The sequence below is a fragment of the Hemitrygon akajei genome, chromosome 5 (assembly GCF_048418815.1).
Source record: "Hemitrygon akajei chromosome 5, sHemAka1.3, whole genome shotgun sequence".
NCBI lineage: Eukaryota > Metazoa > Chordata > Chondrichthyes > Myliobatiformes > Dasyatidae > Hemitrygon > Hemitrygon akajei.
Window position 1 is genome coordinate 124,746,635 of NC_133128.1, and position 22,970 is coordinate 124,769,604.

The window sequence follows — 22,970 nt, forward strand, 5'->3', positions numbered from 1 at the left end:
CTACTGTAAATCTGTATATCGCTGTGAGCATGGATGTGCAAAGTCCAGCTCTCTTCAGCTTCCTCAGAAAGCAGAGGCATGGTGAGCTTTCCTGATTATATAGAATGTGTACTGGGGCCATGAGAGATTGAGCAAATTGTGCAGTCCCAGAAGTTTGAAACTGTTTGCAGTTTCCACCACTGTGCTGCTGATGTAAAGAGGGTGTGAGTTCTGAAGTCAATAACCATCTCCTTTGTCTTATTGACATTGAGGAGGAGGTTATTTGCCTGTCAAAAGGCCACGAACTCTTCTACCTCCATCTCAGGTGATGAACCCCACCACTGTCTTGTCCTCAGTGTACTTGATAATATGATTACTTGGGTGTTTATTTGTGCAGTCATGTGTGAGCAGAGTGTACAGCGATGGGCTCAGCACACATCCCTGGAGGATGCTTGTATTGAGGATGATGGGGGAGGAAGAATGGTTATGCATCCTGACCATATGATGTCTGTTGCTTAAGAAGTCCAACATCCAATTCCATAGTGGTGTATTTAGACCAAGGGTAGTCACCAGGGTCTGTGGGACCGAACTGAAATCCAGAAACCACAATCTGACATGAGTCAGAACAGATCTAACAAAAGAGGCATTGACACTAGTGTGATAAAGTAGTTAAGAAAATTATCCAGCGGTTAGATTTGGGGACCATTGATTCTGGGATACAAGTTCAAATTCAACCAAAAAAACTGGGGAATTTAAATTCTAATAATATATGTTGATTGAAATTTAAAAATTAGTTTCAATACCAAACAAACAGTAATCTGTGCTTTGCTGTTTAAAGCCTCATCTGTTTTATTGATGTCTTTTAGGGAAGGAATTTGGCTGTCTTTAGCCAGTATGGCCTGTGTGTGACTTCAAATCCAAATATATTTGACTGCTAACTTCTTAAGGAGCAATTGGGGGGGTGGATAATAAATACCAAACCTTGACCAATGACATCCATTTCTTGCAAAAAAAAATCATCTAGACTTATCATCCTGATTTGCTATAGTTGCCTTGTATTTCAAATATCCTCTGATGCCTTGCATATGCTTGTTCTACTGTCCTTGTCCTTTACACACAGGTTAAATGTGTAGAATTGGTCTTGGATTAGACTGATGTTAAACTGATTCATCCTTTAATAAAAACTTCAGTAAAAACTGACCCATCAATTATATTTCATCAAGGTTGTAATTTTAATTAAAGCATATCCATAAATTTCAGCTGGCTGGTTACTTATCTTTTTAAGTGTTTTATCAATGTACAACCAGAAGTTAGCTAAGTATATGTTATTGTTGGTATAACTCTCCCAATATAGAATGGCTATGACAGGAAAAGAATTGCATCTTGTTAAGTGTTATTAGCTTCACTCATCAATGGAAATGACATTGAAGGTCAGTTCAGATATATAAATGCCTTGTGTGCGAGTTTCATATAAAGAACTTGGTTGCAAGGAATTGAATTTGCACTCCTAAGCAACTTAGAAACTATTCAAGAGTTGATTATAGTGTAAAAGCAAAATTCTGACCAGCTGCAGGGAAACAGGAGGTAAGAATATTTTATTATTGTGGTCACTCAACTCTTTCATTTCTTTGTGGCAGTACACTGACAGAAATGTTGTTAGGATAAACGTCATGAAAAATTATCAGTGTTTAACTACTGCAGTCATTTGGGTGACTGGATGCCTGTCTTTTGTTTGTAGTTTATATAATAAAGGTTGATAAAAATTTAAGAGATATTGATAGGATAGATAGCCAGAGTCTCATGGTAAGGGTGTCTAAAACTTGAAGCCATAGGTTCAAGATGTCAGGAGGGTGCTTTAAAGGGGATCTGAGGAGTAACGTTTTCGTACAGAGTAGTTGGTATCTGGAACAAGTTGGCAGAGAAGGTAGTGGAGGCAAGAACAGTAACACCATTTAAGAGGCATCTGGACAGGTATTTGCATGAGCAAGGTATAAAGGGATATGGAATTTATGCAGGTAAGTGGAATTAGTATAGATAGATATGATAATGTATGATATTCTATCATATAGATACGATATCATCCATACTTCAACTTTTAATTTTTATATAAATCTTTATATTTTACAATTATTGAATGTTGTTGTTTTTGTTCCAAGTTGTACCAACACACCACAGCAAATTCTTAATACATGAAAATGTATATGGCAAATAATGAAGATTGTCAGCATAGATAGAAAACCTACAACATAATACAGGCTCTTCGGCCCACAAGGATCTAGAGGGCCAAATGGTCTGTGTTCAGTGTTGTGCAATTCTGTGTCTCTATTCTGTCCTAACCTACCCTTACTTAAGGCATTACATTTTTTCACACCTCAGTAAATAAACGAGAAAAGATGGTAAAATACAAAATTGCTAAAATTGCATTTATTACATCTGATGTACTTTGTAGTTTTAAAATAAATATAAGGAGACTCAATCAAAACAAGATGGGACAGATTTAATGAAGACATGGTCCACAAAGCAGGGTTGTTTTCAGTGAGGTTTCTACTAGGCTAGATCTGACCCTTTGCTGCTGTTCATACTGATGAACTGCACCCATAGCAAAGCTAATTTCTTCGCCTTTAAAGTTTTTCTCTCTCTCTTTGTCCAACAAGAAAATTACATGCGTATTCACCCATTATTTTATTTTCTCAGCAATTAATGTTTTCATCAAGTTTTATTGTTTTTTTTACTTCAAGAACATACAGAACTGAGAACATGTGCCTGAAAAGATATTGGTCATGTTCTTTCAAAATAGTTGTTTTATTTATAGTCTCATAGTCTTTTGTTTTCTTGGTCTGGAATCCTGCAACTTGGTCCTATTCCCTTTTAAATTTATGACTCTAACTTCCACCATCTCTTTAAATAGACCATTCCAGATCCTGGCAACAATGTAAATATTTCTCCTCATTTCCTCCTTATATATTTATAATCCTCCATATATATTATCCTCCATTTATTAACAACATTCAGTATTTATATTTATCATATTGCAATGGGGCTACCTAAAACTTTTTCAAAATTGCGGGAAACTCCTGAGTATTCTCAGCAGTCTTGCGATTTTGCTTAATTTAGTTTTGTTAAGATAAAGCTTTCCATTTGAAAAGTGGATATTAATTAGAAGATGATTGCTAATTATTCCCCAATATTATTTTCACTTGACACCAGACTTCTCAGCAGGCTTCACACATATTGCCTTTGTTTCCAGATCAGCCAATCCCCACCAGTGCCATCAATCAGGGACAGGATACAAGGAAAAACAAGACCGCTTTGAAAGTAAAGCATTATCACTCAGAGTGGATGAAGTAGGTGAGTGGGGCTACTTTAGCAACCTTTACTGAGAGAAGTTTATGTTTGATTATGTTGGAAGATCTTCAAAGTAACTTAATGGTTACATGTGGTGAAGATAATAAACAAAGATCTTAATTTGGAGATCAGAATAAAATAAACATGCTAAATATGAAATAAAAACAGGAAATGCTCAGTGAGTGCAGGTAGTGTGTCAGAAAACAGAAACAGTTAATGTTTTAGATCAAAGACCCTTCATCAGAGAGTTTGATATTCATGTTTACCTTTCCATCATAATTTGGAGGTTCAAATTAGTGGTGAAGCATTGAAGCAAGCCATACCATAGCTCAGTTACAGTTTAGTAAATCACCTTCTCCTCCTTCTGCAATCAAAATTATTTCCAAGTCCCTGATCACTTTTGCTTGTACCTTCACCTTTCCAAAGTAAAATATGCCAGCCCTCTAAAACTTCCTCAATAACTAAAGACAGTTATACCTGGTAAAGGCTCTTTTTTGAACAAGTAGAAAAAGTACAAGAAGAAAGATTAGGTTAATTAAGCTTATAAACACCTTCAAAATTCTAATAATACAGGAGAAGCTACATGCAGGTAGGGTGTTCTGGATGGCAAGGCAGTCCAGCTGCAGGATCACAGTCCACAAATGAAGGATAAGCTATTAAAGACTGAGATGAGGAGAAATTTCTTTTCCCAAAGAGTAGTGAACCTGTGGAACTCTCTACCACAGAAAGCAGGTGAAGCCAAGTCATAAAGGAGTTGTATGTTATTCTTGGGGCTGAGGGGGTTAAGGGATCTGGAGAACAAACAGAAACAATCATCATGTTGAACGGCAGAGCAGATTCAAAGGATTGAATGACCTACTCCTACTCCTGTTTTCCTGTGTTTCTACGAAACATTCTGTACACCATTCCTGTTCAAAGCTGGAAACCATATATGCTGCTTCTATGGAATAGAATTCATTGAGAGTAAAGGAAGCTCTAAACCCCACCACCTTTCACCACTCAAAGAACAAATTTATCTTTGGACCTTCTAGGTATGCAATACTCTGATGTTTATCCTGGCTCACTCATAATCTTTGAAGTAAGATGCTTAAATTCCCCACCTTCAGCAGTTAAAAAGGGAAGTCCCGAGGGCAATGAGGACAAATGTAATATTAGTGACTGTCACTGCATTGTTCAGATTCCACAAATTTTGCAAAATATACCATAAGTGACCCCTAAGTAATTTGATTTACTGGTGGAGTTGATAACCACAAAGGATAGGATTACAATGTAATACAGGGGAATCCAATGAAGGGTAGATGTTGGCTTAATAAATTTACCTACCTTGTACTTGATCTCGATTAAACACATGCTGCTCTGGTTTAAAACACTTGAACTGTAATGCTCGCTAATTAGCACTTTGCACAATGAAACTGGCTTGAACTGCTCTAATATGACACCTCATCAATAAATTTTCTGATTTCAGATAATACAGCCCTTGTGTTCCTTTCCTACTCTCCCTCTTTGGCAACCTAGATTCATTACCCTTCCCCCATCTGCCCATCATCCACACACCTTTCTATCTGGGGTTTTTATTCCATGGTCTACTTTTCCTAACCCAGCTGGCTCCATCTGCCCATCATCCTCTATGTCGCTGGATCCATCATTTGTCTACCAACCCTCTCTCTCACCTCTTTATATTATCTGTCCTCGCTCTCTCAGTCCTGATGCAGGGTCATGACCCAAAACATTGACTATACCTTTGCCTTCACCAGTTTGCTATCAGTTCTGGTTCCATGTTTCTGTCCAATAGCATCTGGATCAGTCAGATGGAAATCAGTCAAGGATCCTCTTCCTATCTACGTCAGTTCTGTTTAAAGACTAGAAATCAAACAGCTATCTTCCCCTACTCTTTAATGAAGCAGTTTGACCCAATGCATTAACTCTCCATTTTTCTATAGATGCTGCCTAACCTACTGAGCTCCTGTTTTGTTTTTTGCTTAACTTAGATAATTTTATTTCTTTGTCCTATCATAGATATTTTTGGCACAGGAAGAAATCTTTTACCCCATCATGCCAATCATTAATCCCAATGTCTTCCTTTTTTCTCCCAAGATAATATGATTCTGTCACAATTCTATCACAAAGAGAGCCTATAGTAAGCACTCCAAATCTACAAAGTAGTTGTGGACTAATAATGACATCTTGCAAGGCTCATCAGCTGTATTATTCTATCCACTACCACTTAATAGTTTCCCTGATGTGCTCAATTCACTATCTACTTCTCAGAAAGCCCCCATTTTCTTAGTTTCTTGAGTCTTTTCTTAAATTCCTGTTCTCTACTAAGAACTTTGGTGTCAGCTGAGTATGTTACTGAATGTGTTCTTTAACTAAACAATTGTAGAGAAGCCATTCTCTGTCTTCTAGTCACCTAAATATATTGTGCAGTTGAATGCTCTATAGACTTTGATATATGCTCTTTATGTTAAAGGTGCATTGTTCTCAGTAATACACTTTAACTGAGAATCAGAATCAGGTTTAATATCATTGACATATGTCATGAAATTTGTTGTTTCGTGGCAGCAGTACAGTGCGATACATAAAAAATACTATAAATTACAATAAGACGCATAGTAAATATATTTACTATAGTGTTAAGTGGTCTCTGCATGTGTATATATAGTAAATATATTTACTACATATATATATATATATATATATATATATATTCAGACTTCATGTAACGCTGAGGATGCATTCCTTGGAGGTAGAGTGCTATGTAAATTGTGATATGCAGAGTCATTATAACATTACGTAAATAGACACGTGTCCCTGATTTTTAAAAAAATCAAGCCCGAGATATATGATATTTTATGTATGCTCAGTAATTCGTTGGTAAACAAACACAGGAATAGGCCTAACCTGTACATCAGCGGAGGGAAGTGGGTGGTGGTTACATCTTAGAGGAGGGACCAGGCTGTGGGTCCTCCTCTAACTTTGGCTTCTTCTTCAAGTAGACATCAAGATTTGACTGCTTTTTCTTGAGCTTCCTCTCATGAAGCAGTTCTCGGTAGCAGGAAACCTCTCTTTGCTTTGTTGCTTCGTTCCCCTCCAGAGCCATTATCGATGAACTGGTCCATGATTTGTGTGATCGGGGTGATGCTATTGCTGAGGAACTTTGTGGTGAGGTTTCTTGCTGGAGTTTTCTCTTCTCCATCCGTGTCCTCAGATTCACTCAGGATGCGTTGCTCTGCTAATTCTCGCAGCTCTTTGTTATTAAGGCTCTTGTGGTCTGTACTAGTCACTTCACCAGAGATACATATGCTATGGAGGTTTTCTGCACTGTTTAACTCTATCAAACTGGCCTCTGCTGGTGGTGAATGTTACCAACGTATCTATTTCTTCCTCTTGAATATAATTGAAGAAGCTTCTTGCCTTTTCCACTATTATCAGCTAGCTTAGGGCATGTTTCGTTGTGTTTGGTCATCCACCCTTATATTAGTCTATTTTCCATTTTTTTTCAAGCAAATGGCTCCTTGAACGAGTCACCTTTGATGATAACTTTTGAGGTCTTTGTTGCAGAAACTTTTATCTTGTATGCATTTTTTAATAGTTTTTCTGATTGTCAATATACTCAATTTCAAAGAGACTCCAACATCAACCTGACGCTCACCAGCTTCTAAATGCCATAGCATTTGCAGTGTCACATCCATGCTAATAACTTTTCCAGACATCTTTGATGTACTACCCTCACTGAAAGTTGAATAATTAGAATAAATTGGTGAGGGAGCAAGAACGTTTACACACACGGGGGAGCAGATCGTGAACTAATACATGATAGGCTGTGAGTGGTGTGGTGTATTAAAGAGCTCTCATTTGCTGATTGAATGTTTACTGTAATGGTGCCTGCTAAACTTACTGTAAGTTTTAAGTGTTGTTTAGAATGAATTTTTGTCATTGTTTAAAAAATTTCAATAAAGAATTAAATAACCATGTTGTAACGAATCCATGCTCTCTGAGTATAGTGGTGTTTTACTATACATGCCTGAGTGTATAGTAAAACTAAATTAAATAAGTAGTGCAAACAGAGAACAAAAATAGTGAGGTAATATTCATGGGTTAGTTCATCGTTCATTCAGAAATCTGATGACAGAGGGGTGGAAGATGTCCCTAAAACGTTGAGTACGTGTCTTCAGGCTCTTGTACCTCCTCTCTGTTAGTAGTAAGAAGATTGCACATCTTGGGTGATGGGGGTTCTTGAAGATGGATGCTGCATTTTTAAGGCATCACCTTTTGAAGATGCCCTTGAAGCAGGGGAGGCTATTGCCCATGAAAGAACTGGTTGAGTTTGCATCCCTCTGCAGTTTTTTCTGATCTTGTGCATTGGCTCCTCTGTACCAGACTATGATGCAACCTGTAAGAATGTTCTTAGCTATTTCAATACCATTCATGAACTGTTTTTGCTGTCCATTAATTTCTTTCCATCTGTACAAATTCAAATTCAGCTCCATCTATTCAATTAATTGTGCTGTTTAATTTACATAATTTGTCATTGTTAATCTGAGAAATAATGTTCCCTCTGATTTGTATCTGCAAATTTCTTCATTTTGCTAAGAGTTCTGAATAAAAAATATTAATGCAAATTAGAAATGCTGTATTAATTCATCAGTATTACTATTACGCCTAGGTCTGCCTGTGTGGAAGGATTCTCATGCCAAATCAGTATCAGGGAATATTAACACAAGGTGAGAAAATAAATTTAATCTCTGTCAATAAGTCAGATAAAACTAAAAGGACATTTTTTCTTCTCTCCCCTTTCCCTCTTCTATTTCCTGCTTTGGCCTCTTACCGCTTCTCCTCACTGCCTATCACCTTCCTCTGGTGCCCTTTCTTCTTTCCTTTCTCCCATGGTCCACTTTCTTCTCCTATCAGATTCCTTCTCCTTCAATCCTTTACCTTTACCTTTCCCACCCACCTGGCTTAACCTATCACCTTGCTAGTCCTCCTTCTCCCCCCCCACCACCTTTTTATTCTGGCATCATCCCCGTTCCTTTCTGTGGTGAACTACATATACCTGTCTGGACACGCCCCTCTGCTGACTGCTCCTGTGGCTCCTCCCACAGACCCCTGTATAAAGGCGATTGGAGGCACTGCTCCTCCCTCAGTCTCCAGGATGTTGTGTAGTGGTCTCTTGCTGCTAATCGTGGTCTCTTGCAGCTAATAAAAGCCTATCGTTTGCCTCCTGTCTCCAAGAGTTATTGATGGTGCATCACTTTCCAGTCATGAAGATGGGTCTCAGACCAAAATTTCAATTGTTCATTCATTTCCATAGATGCTGCCTGACCTGCTGGGTTCCTCCAGAATTTTGTGTGTGCATCTTTTGTGATACCAATAAGTAAATATTATCATCAATGAGCAACATAGTCATTTTTATATATAATCAAGACAGTGCAAAAATTTGAAAATAGTTTTTAAATCTGGTAAGTAACAATCTAAATCCAGCTGGAGAGCAGAACTCCAATGTTCAGTGGAGCTAAAATGAATGATTTGGAGTGCTTGCAGATAACTTTAGTTAATTGTAAAAGAAACTCATAAACTTAAGTAAAATGAAAGTTAGAGTTAGAAACATAGAAAACCTACAGCACAATACAGGCCCTTTGGCCCACAAAGTTTTGCCGATCATGTCCCTACCTTAGAAATTACTAGGCTTACCCATAGCCCTCTGTTTTTCTAAGCTCCATGTACCTATCCAAGTCTCTTAAAAGACCCTATTGTATCCGCCTCCACCACCGTTGCTGGCAGCCCATTCCACGCACTCACCACTCTCTGCGTTTTTTTTAAAAAAACAACAACAACTTACCCCTGACATCTCCTCTGTACCTACTCCTCAGCACCTTAAACCTGTGTCCTCTTGTGGCAACCATGTCAGCCTTTGGAAAAAGCCTCTGACTATCAACATGGTCAATGCCTCTCATCATCATATACACCTCTATCAAGTCACCTCTCATCTTCCGTCACTCCAAGGAGAAAAGGCCGAGTTCACTCAACCCCGTTTCATAAGGCATGTTCCCCAATCCAGGCAACATCCTTGTAAATCTCCTCTGCATCCTTTCTATAGCTTCCACATCCTTCCTGTAGTGAGGTGACCAGAACTGAGCACAGTACTCCAAGTGGGGTCTGATCAGGGTCCTATATAGCTGCAACATTACCTCTCGGCTCCTAAATTCAAGTCCATGATTAATCAAGGCCAATACACCATATGCCTTCTTAACCACAGAGTCAACCTGCGCAGCCTGTTTGAGCGTCCTATGGACTCGGACCCCAAAATCCCTCTGATCCTCCACATTTAGTTTTTCTCTTTCTTTACTAATTCCTCTTTGAAAGTAATGATTGAATCTGCTTGATTGATTTTCTTGAGTTAGCAGACCAAATGATCACTGCAAATTGCCTTTAAAGTTTGGGTGAGTGGTAGGAATTTGAATTGAATTGACTTTATTTCTTGCATCCTTCATATACATGAGGAGTAAAAACCTTTGCGTTATGTCTCCGTCTGAATGTGCAATGTGTAAATTATAGTAATTTGTAATAAATAGTATGTACAGTAAGGTATACAACAGAACAGTCAGTATAGGTTAGAAATACAATTATATCAGTGGGAATTAATCGGTCTGTCGGCCTGGTGGAAGAAATTGTTCTGGAGCCTGTTGGTCCTGGCTTTAATGCTGCGGTACCATTTCCCGGATGGTAGCAGCTGGAACAGTTTGTGGTTGGGGTGACTTGGGTCCCCAATGATCCTTCGGGCCCTTTTTACACACCTGTCTCTGTAAATGTCCTGAATAATGGGAAGTTCACATCTACAGATGTTCAGGGCTGTCTGCACCACCCACTGCAGAGTCCTGAACTTAAGGGAAGTACTGGCAGTGATGCAGTCAGGCTGCTCCTTAAGATTTGGGGACTCATGCCAAACTTCAACTGTCAGAGGTAAAAGGTGCACTGTTGTGCTTTGTTCACCATGCAGCTGGTATGTACAGACCACGTGAGATCCTCAGTGATGCTTATGCCGAGGAACTTCAAGCCGTTCACCCTCTCGATCCCAGATCCATTGATGTCAATAGGGGGGAGCCTGTCTCCATTCCTCCTGTAGTCCTTTGTTTTTGAGACATTGAGGGAGAGGTTTTCTTGACACCACTGTGCCAAGGTGATGACTTCTTAGCTGTAAGACTGCACAAGTATGTATGCGCTTGTTGGAGGAAGGGGTGGGTAGTTAATGGGTAGTTAATTTTGGCAAAAAAACTCAGGCTACAGAGCACTGTTCCCTCTAATCTGCGCTGGTACATGGCTGCGTAGTAACTGAAATGCTCCCACGCACATAGCCTTTGGTGCCGTGCAGCTGGAATTTTATTTTATGTAATGTTAAGATAATGTAGAAATGTATGTTAATATAATTGTGAAATTGCCTGTAATTGAGTTAATGAATATAATACATAAATTTTCTAAATAATAAACATACCACAATCTTTACTTTGAAACATTTTAGAGCTTCAATGTATTTACATTGTCAGTGTTTCAAGTACAAACTAGTGTAAATTATAACAATAAACATAGAATGGAAGTCAGTAGGTCATTGTTAATAAACTGCTGGCCTACTGAATGCTGACACCATCTAGTCAAAGCATTTTACTTTTGTCATTGTGCCTGTCAGTTGCTTTGTCTACCGAGCATTCTTTGTGTTGTGAGTAGTGATTTTTCAATTTTCATTCTACATATTCATGGTATGCATATTACAAAAAAAACATTTAACATGCCTTGCTGTTTTCAGGTCATGTTAAAATTTCCTGCTCAGAGCAATGGTTGGTCTGCGCAGGTGTGGGGAAAAAAGAATTATAGCGGGAATGTTCCAATGGAAGCCTGTTCCTCTCTTGTATGACTCCATATTCACTTTCTTTCAGCAGATGTCCAGTGCAGATTTCCAGTTCAGAAACAGGCAGTGAATATTAGTTTAAAGGACAGAACAGACCATTGGTTGACATTTATGGGTAGATAGGTAGTGAAGCCACTAACATGAGACTTTACAGTGCCAGCAATTGGTTCAATTGCCATAGCTGTCTGTAAGGAATTTGTACTTTCTCCCAGTGACTGCATGAGTTCCATCTAGCTGCTCCAGTTTCCTCCTACATTCCAAAGACACATTGGTTAGTAAAGGTAGTTCTGAGAATGCTGTTTTGGTGCTGCAAGCTTGGTGACACGTGTGGGCTGTCCCCAGTACATCCTCAGACTATGTTGGTTGTTGATGCAAGCAATGCATTTCACTGTATGTTTCAATGGATATGAGACAAATCTATCTAATCCTATCTTATAGCAAAGTAATTGGACCTAGTAGCTACTTTAGATAGATAGATAGATACTTTATCCATCCCCATGGGGAAATTCAACATTTTTTCCAATGTCCCATACACTTATTGTAGCAAAACTAATTACATACAATACTTAACTCAGTATAAATATGATATGTATCTAAAATCACCCTCTCAAAAAAAATTAATAAATAGCTTTTAAAAAGTTCTTAAATAGTTTACTAAAATACATTGAATGGTAACTTAAGCTCAGTCCTAACCCCGGCACTTTAACATATCTTGCCCCTGGCGGTTGAATTGTAAAGCCGAATGGCATTGGGGAGTAATAATCTCTTCATCCTGTCTGAGGAGCATTGCATCGATAGCAACCTGCCACTGAAGCTGCTTCTCTGTCTCTGGATGGTGCTATGTAGAGGATGTTCAGGGTTTTCCATGATTGACTGTAGCCTACTCAGCGCCCTTCGCTCTGCTACCGATGTCATACTCTCCAGTTCTGTGCCCACGACAGAGCCCGCCTTCCTTACCAGCTTATTAAGACGTGAGGCATCCCTCTTCTTAATGCTGCCTCCCCAACACGCCACCGCAAAGAAGAGGGCGCTCTCCACAACTGACCTATAGAACATCTTCAGCATCTCACTACAAACATTGAATGACGCCAACCTTCTAAGGAAGTACAGTCGACTCTGTGCCTTCCTGCACAAGGCATCTGTGTTGGCAGTCCAGTCTAGCTTCTCGTCTAACTGCACTCCCAGATACTTGTAGGTCTTAACCTGCTCCACACATTCTCCATTAATGATCACTGGCTCCATATGAGGCCTAGATCTCCTAAAGTCCACCACCATCTCCTTGGTCTTGGTGATATTGAGACGCAGGTAGTTTGAGTTGCACCATATCACAAAGTCCTGTATCAGTTTCCTATACTCTTCCTCCTGTCCATTCCTGACACACCCCACTATGGCTGTGTCATCAGCGAACTTCTGCACATGGCAGGACTGGATTTTTCAGAACGATTACTAGGTAAATGCATCTGGAGGGGATATTGACAAATCACCCTAGCAAATTACATTTTAGAAATATGAAAGGTGATGGAAAAATTGGAACTGACCCTAATAATTCTCTTGGTCCAATAGGCAGAGCCTTTTTGATCATCACTCAGAAATCTCACAAAACACTGGAAGAAAGCCTGCTGTGGGAATAAAAGCACTTGCAGAGGTAAGGTGTAGGTTGCAGTTATGACTGTTATAGAAGCACAAGTGTAGCGCCTATGAAGAAGTATTTTTTGAATGTACATGTTTGCGCGAGGATTTTTTAAAATCTGTAACATTCATTGTTTTCTGTTTTAACCTCTAATCTTTATTACTGAGTTGGTTTCACACAAGCCACAGTTGGGTGCCACGGTAGGGTAGCCTTTAGCACGATGTTATTACAGCTTGGGGTGTCCTGGAGCTCAGACTTCAGTTCTGATACTGTTTGTATGCCCTCCCACAGTCCAGAGATGTTCTGGTTAGTAGGTTAATTGGCCATGGTAAATTGTCCTGTGATTGGGTTAGGGTTTAATAGGTGAGTTGCTGGGTGGTGTGGCTCATTGGGCCAGAAGGGCCTGTTCCACACTGTATCGCTAAATAAATAAATAAATAAAAATGATCAAGGACAAAGCTTTATCCTGACTTGTATGTTCGTGAACAAGAGCAGTAACCCTGACTGATTTAGAGCCATAGAATAATAGAATTGTGCCGTATGGAATCAGGTCATTCAGCCTGACTCATCCACGTCAACTAGTTCAGCCCTTGAACCGTAGCCTTTATGCCTGAGAGATTCAAGCACTCGATGGGACACTTGTTAAATGCTGCCAGCAACTCAACTTTTCCCACTCTTTAAGGCAGTCCAATTCCAGATACAAGTTACCATCTGGATGAAAAGTTCTCCTTTATTATCCCATGTAAATTTCTTTCCTCTTGCCTGATATGAGAAAATGTTTTCTGTAGTCCCCCTTATCTAGACATTTATGATAAAATGTCAGGTGTGCAGAGATCATCTCTGAACGCACATGTCGAACCTTGAAGTGGTAGCCATAGCACAGGATTGTAGGAGGCTTCAGAAGTTTGTAGACTCAGCCAGCTCCATTATGGGCACACGTCTCCCTGTCATTGAGGGCATTTTCAAAAGGTGATGCCTGAAGTAGGCAGTATCTCACATTAAGGACCCTCACTGTTCCATATTGCATGGAGCAAGAATGACAATGGAGTAGTATGATTAAACGGTTTTACTGAAACGTGTTACTAATGGTACATGCTGGACAACTTAAGAGTGCAGGAGCAACAAATCAAGCTCACCGAGCCAAAAAACATGCACTTGAAAGCCCATGCACAACAGAGGATGCCTCCTGGTCATAGCAAGCGCAGTCAAATGGCCGCAGGTGCATTCGCCACATTTATTTATTGATAGATTACATTGCAGCATAGAACAGGCCCTTCTGGCCCTTCAAGATGTGCCACCCAGCAAACCTCGATTTAATCCTAGCTAAATGATAAAACAATTTACAATGACCAATTAAGCTACCAACCGGTACGTCTTTGAACTGTAGGAGGAAACCGGAGTACCCAGATGAAACTAACGCAGTTACGGGGATAACTTACAAACACTTTACAGACACCGGTGGGAACTTTCTCTGATACAGAACACTCACCATCTGGGACATGTCCTCTCTCATTACTATCATCGGGAAAAGGTGCGGGAGCCTGAAGACCACATTTAATGTCTTAGGAACATTAATGTCCTCTCTGCCATCACATTTCTGAATGGTCCATGAACACTATCTCACTATTCCTCCTTTGCACTATTTATTTATTGTTGCAATTCATAGTAATTTGTTATGCCCACACTGTATGAATGCATAAAATAAGTTTTATGACTAATACCAGTGACAATCAACCTAATTTTGATTCATTTTCCTTTCTTTCAGAAACAGCACATAGAACAAGACCTATCACACGAAGTAGCAGCTCGATTATACCTGGATGAGGGAAATGCCACAGCAGCTGTTGATGTGCCAGCCTCTGAAAGCCTGAAGGAAAATCTGAGCATTTTAACAAAAGAACAGAGAGGCAATCTTACACAGTTTACTGAGGTGTGGTTTATATAGGTTTCAACATAGGTCTCTGTAATGCAATGTTTAGTCTCCTTATAAATGGAGTCATCCAGTCCTTTGCACATCCTTGTGAATCTTTTCTGCACCCTTCCAATTTAATGACATCCTTCCTATGGTTAGGCGACCAGAACTCTCACACTCTCACCAATGTCTCGTATAGCTTTAAAATTTGACTTTGAGAGAAGAAACAGCAGTAAAGATGTATTCAATCAAATTTGAGATCCTGACTAGACCACCCCTTAAATATTGTGTACAGATTTGGTCTCCTTACCTAAGAAAGGATTCCTGGAATGGCAGCTTTGTCATATGAGGAGATATCAGGCGAACTCAGCCTGTATTTGCTGAGAGGGGAGCTCATGGAAGCATATAAAATTCTTACAGAATAGATACATAGACAGGTTGGGCTGAAGGGCTTGCTTCTGTGCTGCATGACTGAAGGTCAACATACGCTTTGCCTTTCTAACTCCTCGCTGAACCTGTGTATTAAATTTCAGTCATTCATGTCCAAGGATACTCAAGTGTTACCTCTGCACAGCCTACATCTTTTGTTCTCATGCCAACTAAAACATAATCTATGTTCCTGTAGTTTGACCAAAGTGGCAGTTGCAAAGTTGTTCACCAAGTTAACCTTCACTAAAACAGAGTGACAGCAGAGTCCAAGTGAAGTAAGGAATTACAATAGCAATTGACAGGAAGCACATTGTTAAACTTGTGAACTGAATGAAAGTATTCAGCAAGCCTATCACCCAATCTGCATTTGATTTTCCCATTTGGTCAAGGAACGCTGATCATGAACAGTGAACAGTATATTAAATCCAAAGGTGAATTGCTGCTTTGTCAAAGGGCTTTGGACACTGGAACAGGAGATGAAATGGCAGGCCTTACTACCCTTGTACCTTTGTTGGAAGGGAAGTAAGTTTTGGGCTAAAGTAGGAGTTTTCAAGAATATCATGAAGGGAAAGCTCCCTGGGCAGTGTTGGTAATAAATAGGATGTGAGTTTTGAAAGAGTCAGATAGGACACCAGGAGAACAGAAGAAGGGAATTGACATTTCAGTGTTAAAAGTGTTATCTGAAAATACAGTCACAGAACCATGGGTTGGCAGACAACATATAAGTTAAGCCGTAGGAGTAGTTTCTGAAAGACGTAGCAGAATTGTGCTATCTGGCCCATTGATTCTGTTTCGCCATTCGATCGTGGTTGATTGTGCTGGCAAATATTGCTGGTATTATACTTGCAAATCATGACAGGACTAAACCAGGAGGAGATTAATAATGGAACTTTGCAATACCGTCCTGCTACAGGTAGAAGAACATATTATCAGACACAATCACTACATTTGGATATTTAGAAGTGGAACTTTAAAAAAAAATTGGGCAGGGTTTGTTGTGATGCAGAGCAAGTAGTAGAGAAGGACAGCATATTTCTCTGCCTCATTTCTGGCAAAAAGATAAATGAGCAGAGAAAATACTCCACAGTATTGGAGAACAATTTTGACAAGACTAATATAACTTTATGGAGATACAGAGATTGCAGCTGCTGGAATCTGGAGCAACACTTCTATTCCTTCCCCCACCTCTTCATATCAGCTATCTCTCCTTTGCTTTTTAGGACAGATGAATGGTTTCAACCTGAAATGTTGACTGTCCATTTCCTTCCACAGATATTGCCAGACCCGCTAAGTTCCTCCAGTGTTTTCTGATTACAGTTTTAAATTGGGTGGTTGGCTGGAATAGACAAGAGATTTACAGAAAGTGAAGCTTCATTCAGATAGGATAGAGCTCACATAGTACAGAGTGAGTGAACTGAAGGGCAGAGTAGGTTTGATTCTGTCGCTATAAGTGCAATCATGGGATCATTAGTGAAGGTATATTGCTGTGGAGGGAACATGTTGATTCAGTTAAGCCACTTATTAATAATGATTATGTGGACAGGAGCTAGGTACCATGTTGGATAACAATGGGTAATGGTGTTGTTGGAAGGACAGGGCAGTGATATTCTGCAACTAAGTGATAGCAAGGACCTTCTGCATTGTCAAGGTTGCCTACAACCCAAAGGCCCAGTCTATATAGTGCTGCAAGCAGAGGAGAACTTGTCAGAGACAGAAATACAGACTGGGCCTGTTGGTGACCAGTACTCCAGCATCAGGGCTCAAATTCAGCACAGTCAACCATGATGAGCAATCAAATTCTGACAAGATGACACTTCAAGGATGTTCTTAAGGTCTCACTGGTGTGGGAGGGGGTGTAGCATCCACATTGAATGATGGGAATTAAAAGGAGCCTCTGGGAAGAGATCAAGCACTTTTTGAGTCTTCTTGGGAACAAAGGCCAAATGAAAGTGAAAAACCCACCCATCCTGTCCAGCCCCACGTGATGGTGTCTGCAGATCCTGTATAACATGCCTTGGTCACCCCAGACCACTGAAATGGAGTGAAAGCAAATTATTCTGAAACTTGAAGGACTGGGTAATACTTATAAGCCTGCAGGAATGTAAGCCTTCATGTCTGCCTTGGTCATTGTTGAAGCCTTATTCTCAGGATCGGTAGATAATCTGAATGGGGAAAAAATGCAAAATTGGGTTCTATGGATCAACCAGCTACAGCAGAACACTGGTCAGTAGATTGGATAGAAGTTGTTGGATGGAAGAAGTATAATGATAAATTTGCCGGGTAGAACAGAGGGAGGAAATGTACATCTGTCACTGAAGGAGTTAGGGATTTGAGGATTCAGTTAAACAACCTCAAAAACTGGAACCACATGGAAATCCCTTGATTTCCTGACAAACAGTAAGGATAGACAGCAGCACTTTTCACCATGATTATTCTTGACACTGCTGCATCACAAGGCTGCATTAACATCCCCCAACTCTACTTCCTATACACCAAAGACAGTGTGCTCAGATTCTGCTGCAACTCCATCTACAAGTTGCATATGATACCACGGTGGTGGGCCACACCTCAAATAATGTGTTAGAGTACGGGAAGGAAATGGAGAGTCTAGTGTATGTCAACAAAACAAAAACCTGGCCATTAGTTTTAGGAAAGGGAGGTGGTGCAAATGTTCCTGTTTACATCAGTGCTAATGAGGTCAAGAGGGTTGAACGCTTCAAGTTCTTAGAAGTGAACATTACCACTGCTTCTCCTTGTCCAATCACATGCACCACAGCCAAGATAGCTCATCAGCATCTGTATTTCCTCAGGAAGCTAAAGAAATTTGGCATGTCCTCTTTTTAATCTCACTAATTTGTATTGATACACTATAGAAAGCAGCTTACCTGGATGTATCACCTCTTGGTATGGCAACTACTCTGCAAAGAGTTGTGGACATAACTCAGCACATCCCAGAACCAGGTTCCGCTCCATGGACTCTGCCTAAACTTCTCACTTCCTTGGTAAAGCATCCAGCGTAATTATAGACCTCACTCACCTTGGACTTTCTCTCTTCTGCTTTCTCCCATCAGGCAAGTGATACAAAAGCCTGAAAGTATGTCAGAATCAGAATTACCATCACCGATGTATGTTGTGAAATTTGTTGTTTTGCAATAGCAGTACAGTGTAATACATAAAATGACTACAGAACTGTGCAAAAGTCTTGGGCACCCTAGCTATGTAGATGTGCCTAAGACTTTTGCATAGTACTGTACTTAGTAACTTCTTACCTGTATTTAACAGAGCTCTTAATCATTTTTGGATGAAATTTTACCTATTAAGAAATTGTCTCAGCTTAGTGTATTTGATGACTTCTTGCTATCAGTTGCCCATAATGATGTCCAGGAGTAAAATTAGGCCATTTGGCCCATTTGAGTTTGCTCCGTACTTCTGTTCCACACTATCATGAACTGGGGATTGGTGCAACCTGTGATCAGCATTGAACACTTGCATAATATTTGAAGCACGTTGGCTGAGATCAACAATGTGATGTCGGTTATAGTGCCTATGCTGGATGCTGATTCCTTGTATTATATAATATCAGCCAGTCTGTTTATAACACTTGGGATAATGGAAACAGCATCACTGGTGGTTCTTCACTGTTCCCAGCTTTTCATACAGATCAGATGAGAGCTGTAATGTCTGCCCTTTTGATCATTCTGCACTTTTCATTGACTGTGCATCGTGGACTTGTAGAAGGAGGATCACACACATATAAGTGTGCTCCCTCCTCTGCCTCTCTCATATCCATTGCAGCATCAGCGAGCACCTTGATGCACCATCAATAACTCTCGGAGACATGAGGCGAGATATAGGCTTTTATTGGCTGGAAGAAAGAACAAGCAGCAATTGACCACCACACTACATCCTGGAGACTGAGACCGGGGCTGAGTCTCCAATCGCCTTTATACCGGGGTCCGTGGGAGGAGCCGTGGTCAGTGGGAGGAGCCACAGGAGCAGTCAGCAGGGGGGAGGGGCGTGTCCAGACAGGTATATGTAGTTCACCACACACCTTTTAAAATCAGTGATCAGAATGGCGACAATGCAGTGACTGCTTTTTTTTATGTACAGATTCCCTTTTGCTGTTGATTTCAGGTGCAGTCTTGATGCTATTTTTATCCACGTCAAGAGAAACAACATGGAAATGGTCCCTTTGGTCCATCAAGGCTAGACTGACCATCAACCACATATTTTTGCACTTGCACTACACTTGCCATCTGGTCCAGAGGCCTTGGCTATCACTCTAGGAGCAGTTTACAAGGAACAATTAACCAATCAACAGTCAACCTATCAACATGTTTTTGGGATGTGACCTTTAGTCCTTCCACAGATTTTTATAGAAGTATAATTGGGTATCAGTACTAAATATGGCAGTTGATTAGTCCATCATTGGAATGTAAAATCCAATTTATAAATAATCAAGTTTTTTTTCAAGAAAATGCAACTATGTGTGATTGCTAAATATGTAAGTGAGCACGTGGAGACCAAAGTGAAGTTATGCAAAATGTAGTTGTTGGTTAGGGTACTGTTGAATTACTTTGCAGCATGATTTGCTCTCCAGACAGCTGATCCATCTACGTTCGGAAACTAGTTTTTCTTCAGTTTTGCATTTTGTCTGCAATTTTAGTAATTTTAGATTTTCCGTTGCAGAAAATGGTGGAGGAGGTGAGGAAGGCTCTTGACTATGGAGAACCTGATGAAGTGCTCAGCACTGGATTTAAACTGAAGATAACTCGGAAAGATATTAGCACTCTCTGTAATTACAACTGGCTCAATGATGAGGTACAATGCCCTTTTACCTAATGTGCCTTTTTTGTTTCAGAATATTTTCTCACTGGTTTTCTATACATCCCTACCGTCTACTTATTTCCATCTTTTGAACGTACTGATTTGTTTGAGTATGTGCTTTTATCTGCCCTCTAGCTCTTTATCTGAGATAGTTTCTCTGTGCAACTGAAATAAAATATATTATTTTCCCCAATTTCCCAGTGGGATGTGAGGTATTGCTTGGAATGTAGGTTCCCCCTAACTCTCATCACATGCCCAAAGTAGCCACACTAGAGAGTCAACAAAGCTTACTGCCTGCACCCATCGTGTTCCCCCTCTGTCACTTTCCAGTTTTACATGGTTACTTCTACTCTTAGCTATATTGTTTTTACTATTCAGTGGTGAGTTTTACCATTCATTATTAAAATACTGTGAAATCATTTGATTATTTAATTTGTTAAAGATGTAATTTGTTTTTAGGTTTTATTATAGCAAATGGTTATAGTTTCAGGCACAAAACTAGGAATCAGGAGAAACAAAAATGAGAGTTGAGTGGTGAGTGGGGTAGTAGAAGTCTTTCAAGTTCTAGGATAATATGTGCATGCCAGTGATGTACAGATTGAGAAGCAGTGGGGATAAAAGCTAATGGAAAAGCAGGAGGAATGGTTAATCATTTAGATCCAAGAAATAGGAGGACCAAGAAGTGGCAAATGAAACTTGGTGTAACTGTGAGATAGAGATAAAAGCTGGAACCTGAAGCAATAAATAATCTATTGGAGGAATAATCAGTGGTCAAGCAGCAGTTGTGCAGGACTGTTGCTGTGTTTCAACCCAAAAAGTTGACCGTTCCATTCTTCTCACAGATTCTGCTGGACCAGCTGAGTTCTTCCAGCAGATTTTGTGTATATATGTGTGTGTAATTCATGTCAGACCAAGCAGCTTTGAATAGTCATAAAGTTATAGAACACTACTACACAGAAGAAGCAGGCCCTTTGGCTCAGCTAGTATATGCTGAGCTATTATTCTGCCTAGTCCCATTGACCTGCACCCAGACCATAGCCCTCCGTATCCGTCCCGTCCATGCAATTATCCAAACATTTCTTAAATGTTGAAATTGAACCTGCATCCACCAGTTCTGCGGCAGCTTGTCCCACACTCTCACCAGCCTTTGAGTGGAAAAGTTTCCCCTCATGTTCCCCATAAACCTTTCACCTTTCATCTTTAACCTATGACCTCTAGATCTAGTCTCACCCAATCTCTGTGGGAAAAGCTGGCTTGCATTTATGCATTTACCCAAACTACCCATCATAATTTTATGTACTTCTATCAAATCTTCCCTCATTCTCCTATTACCAGGGAAGAAAGTCCTAACCTGTTCAACTTTTCCCTATAACTCAGATCCTCAGTTTCCAGCAACATCCTTGTAGTCCTCTGTACTCTTTCAATTTCATTGTTATCTTTCCTGTAGGTAGCTGACCAAAGCTGCACACGATATTCAAAATGTGGCCTCCAAATTAGAATGGGATTGGTCTTGTGCTGTGAATTGCAATAGGTCTTGAGGAGGAGTTATGGATGGATGCAGGTTGATTGTCCATTAATTTCAACAATGACGATTGCGTTTGTGCACCTCATTTGATGTGCATTTGGAGGTAACAGTAGAGACCGATTCTTGAACGGGGCAAGGACCTTAATCTCCACCCATGTACTACCTCCCACCATACCCACAAAGCTTGCGCAATGCAGGTCCCTGGTGATTGTTTCTGCACTAGGAATCCAGGAGCTAAAGGTGAGAGTTTAAATCACACCACTGTTCCTAGAGAATGTAGTCAATTAAAATAAAATGTAAAAAATGAATTTGGTATCAGTAATAATGATCACAAATTTACCAGAATATCATAAAAGTGCCTGCTTCACTAAAATCCTTTTAGGAAGGAAATATTTATTTGGTCTTCGACAACAATTGGCATCTGGGATCGTGTTTAAAATGCAGGTTTCTCCAATATTGCATTACTTTTCATATCCCCAAAGTATTTTCTTTGCACCAGTGTTCAGCTGTACCCTATCTACCCTCTCATCCCCTTGGCCACTTTCATGCATGCTTTGTTTTGTTAGTTACCCTAGTTTTATGGTCCATCGGTAAAAATTTTACAGGATTGTTGAATGATGTACAATGACATTACCTTCACATTGTCCAAGAGCAAGGGCAAATAGAGATTAAATGTACTGCTACAAGTAGTGAGTGGCTTTAGGAAAGCTTTAGAAATTTTCACTTTTAACAAACTACAATTTTAAAACTGGGTGTATATCACAAAGGACATTAATTTCTCTCACTATGGAAAATTTGTTTGGGGAGATCAAGAAAGAAGAGAATCCATTCTTTCCTATTGATTAGCTCAACAAAAACTTTTTACTATTTCATCTGAGAATTTGAGGTCTCTAGTTCAGATTGTCTTGCATTTTCAGTGTCACATTTTCCCATCTCCCACCAAGAGTTTTAAAGATTAATGCATTGTAGCCCTTTTTTCAGAGCTTGAACAGCGGCCAGTCTGAGTTCGGAAGCGAAAAGTAATGGTGGCTTCACCCAGGTTGAGGACAGAGCTTTAAAAATCAGTGCTTCATAGATTTTTTCAGAGCTTGAACAGCAGCCATTTGGAGTCCAGGATTCATTAGCAAGTTGAATTAAAAATAAAGCAAGGGCAAGCGAAGCGGCAATTGTTGGAGTAGGCAGTGTTAGAGTGGGAAGACTTTTGGCTTGGGCAGCAACAGATGTAGGTGACATAAGTATCTGGTAAGTTTTTCCTTGCTCATTCTGCTTCTGTAGCTGTACAGTTAGGACAGTCTCCAGGGGCTGTGTTTTGTTCTTTTCTAGCCTTCCAGATAACCACATCTGCACCAGGTGCATGAGCTGCAACTTGTCCAAGAACGTTTTAAAGAACTGAGCTGCAACTCGATGACCTTCAGCTCATAAG

General features: G+C 39.9%; 1 protein-coding gene across 1 annotated transcript in view; it reads left to right on the plus strand.

Moving 5' to 3' along the window:
- The window catches only part of LOC140727240 (sentrin-specific protease 2-like), a 90,948-nt gene that overhangs the window by 44,584 nt on the left and 23,394 nt on the right, over nucleotides 1-22,970 (plus strand). Inside the window, exons 9-13 of the mRNA XM_073044504.1 lie at nucleotides 3,227-3,327; nucleotides 7,991-8,048; nucleotides 12,788-12,869; nucleotides 14,620-14,784; nucleotides 19,885-20,016. Of these exons, the coding sequence (XP_072900605.1) occupies nucleotides 3,227-3,327; nucleotides 7,991-8,048; nucleotides 12,788-12,869; nucleotides 14,620-14,784; nucleotides 19,885-20,016 (538 nt within the window). The remainder of the gene's footprint in view (nucleotides 1-3,226; nucleotides 3,328-7,990; nucleotides 8,049-12,787; nucleotides 12,870-14,619; nucleotides 14,785-19,884; nucleotides 20,017-22,970) is intronic.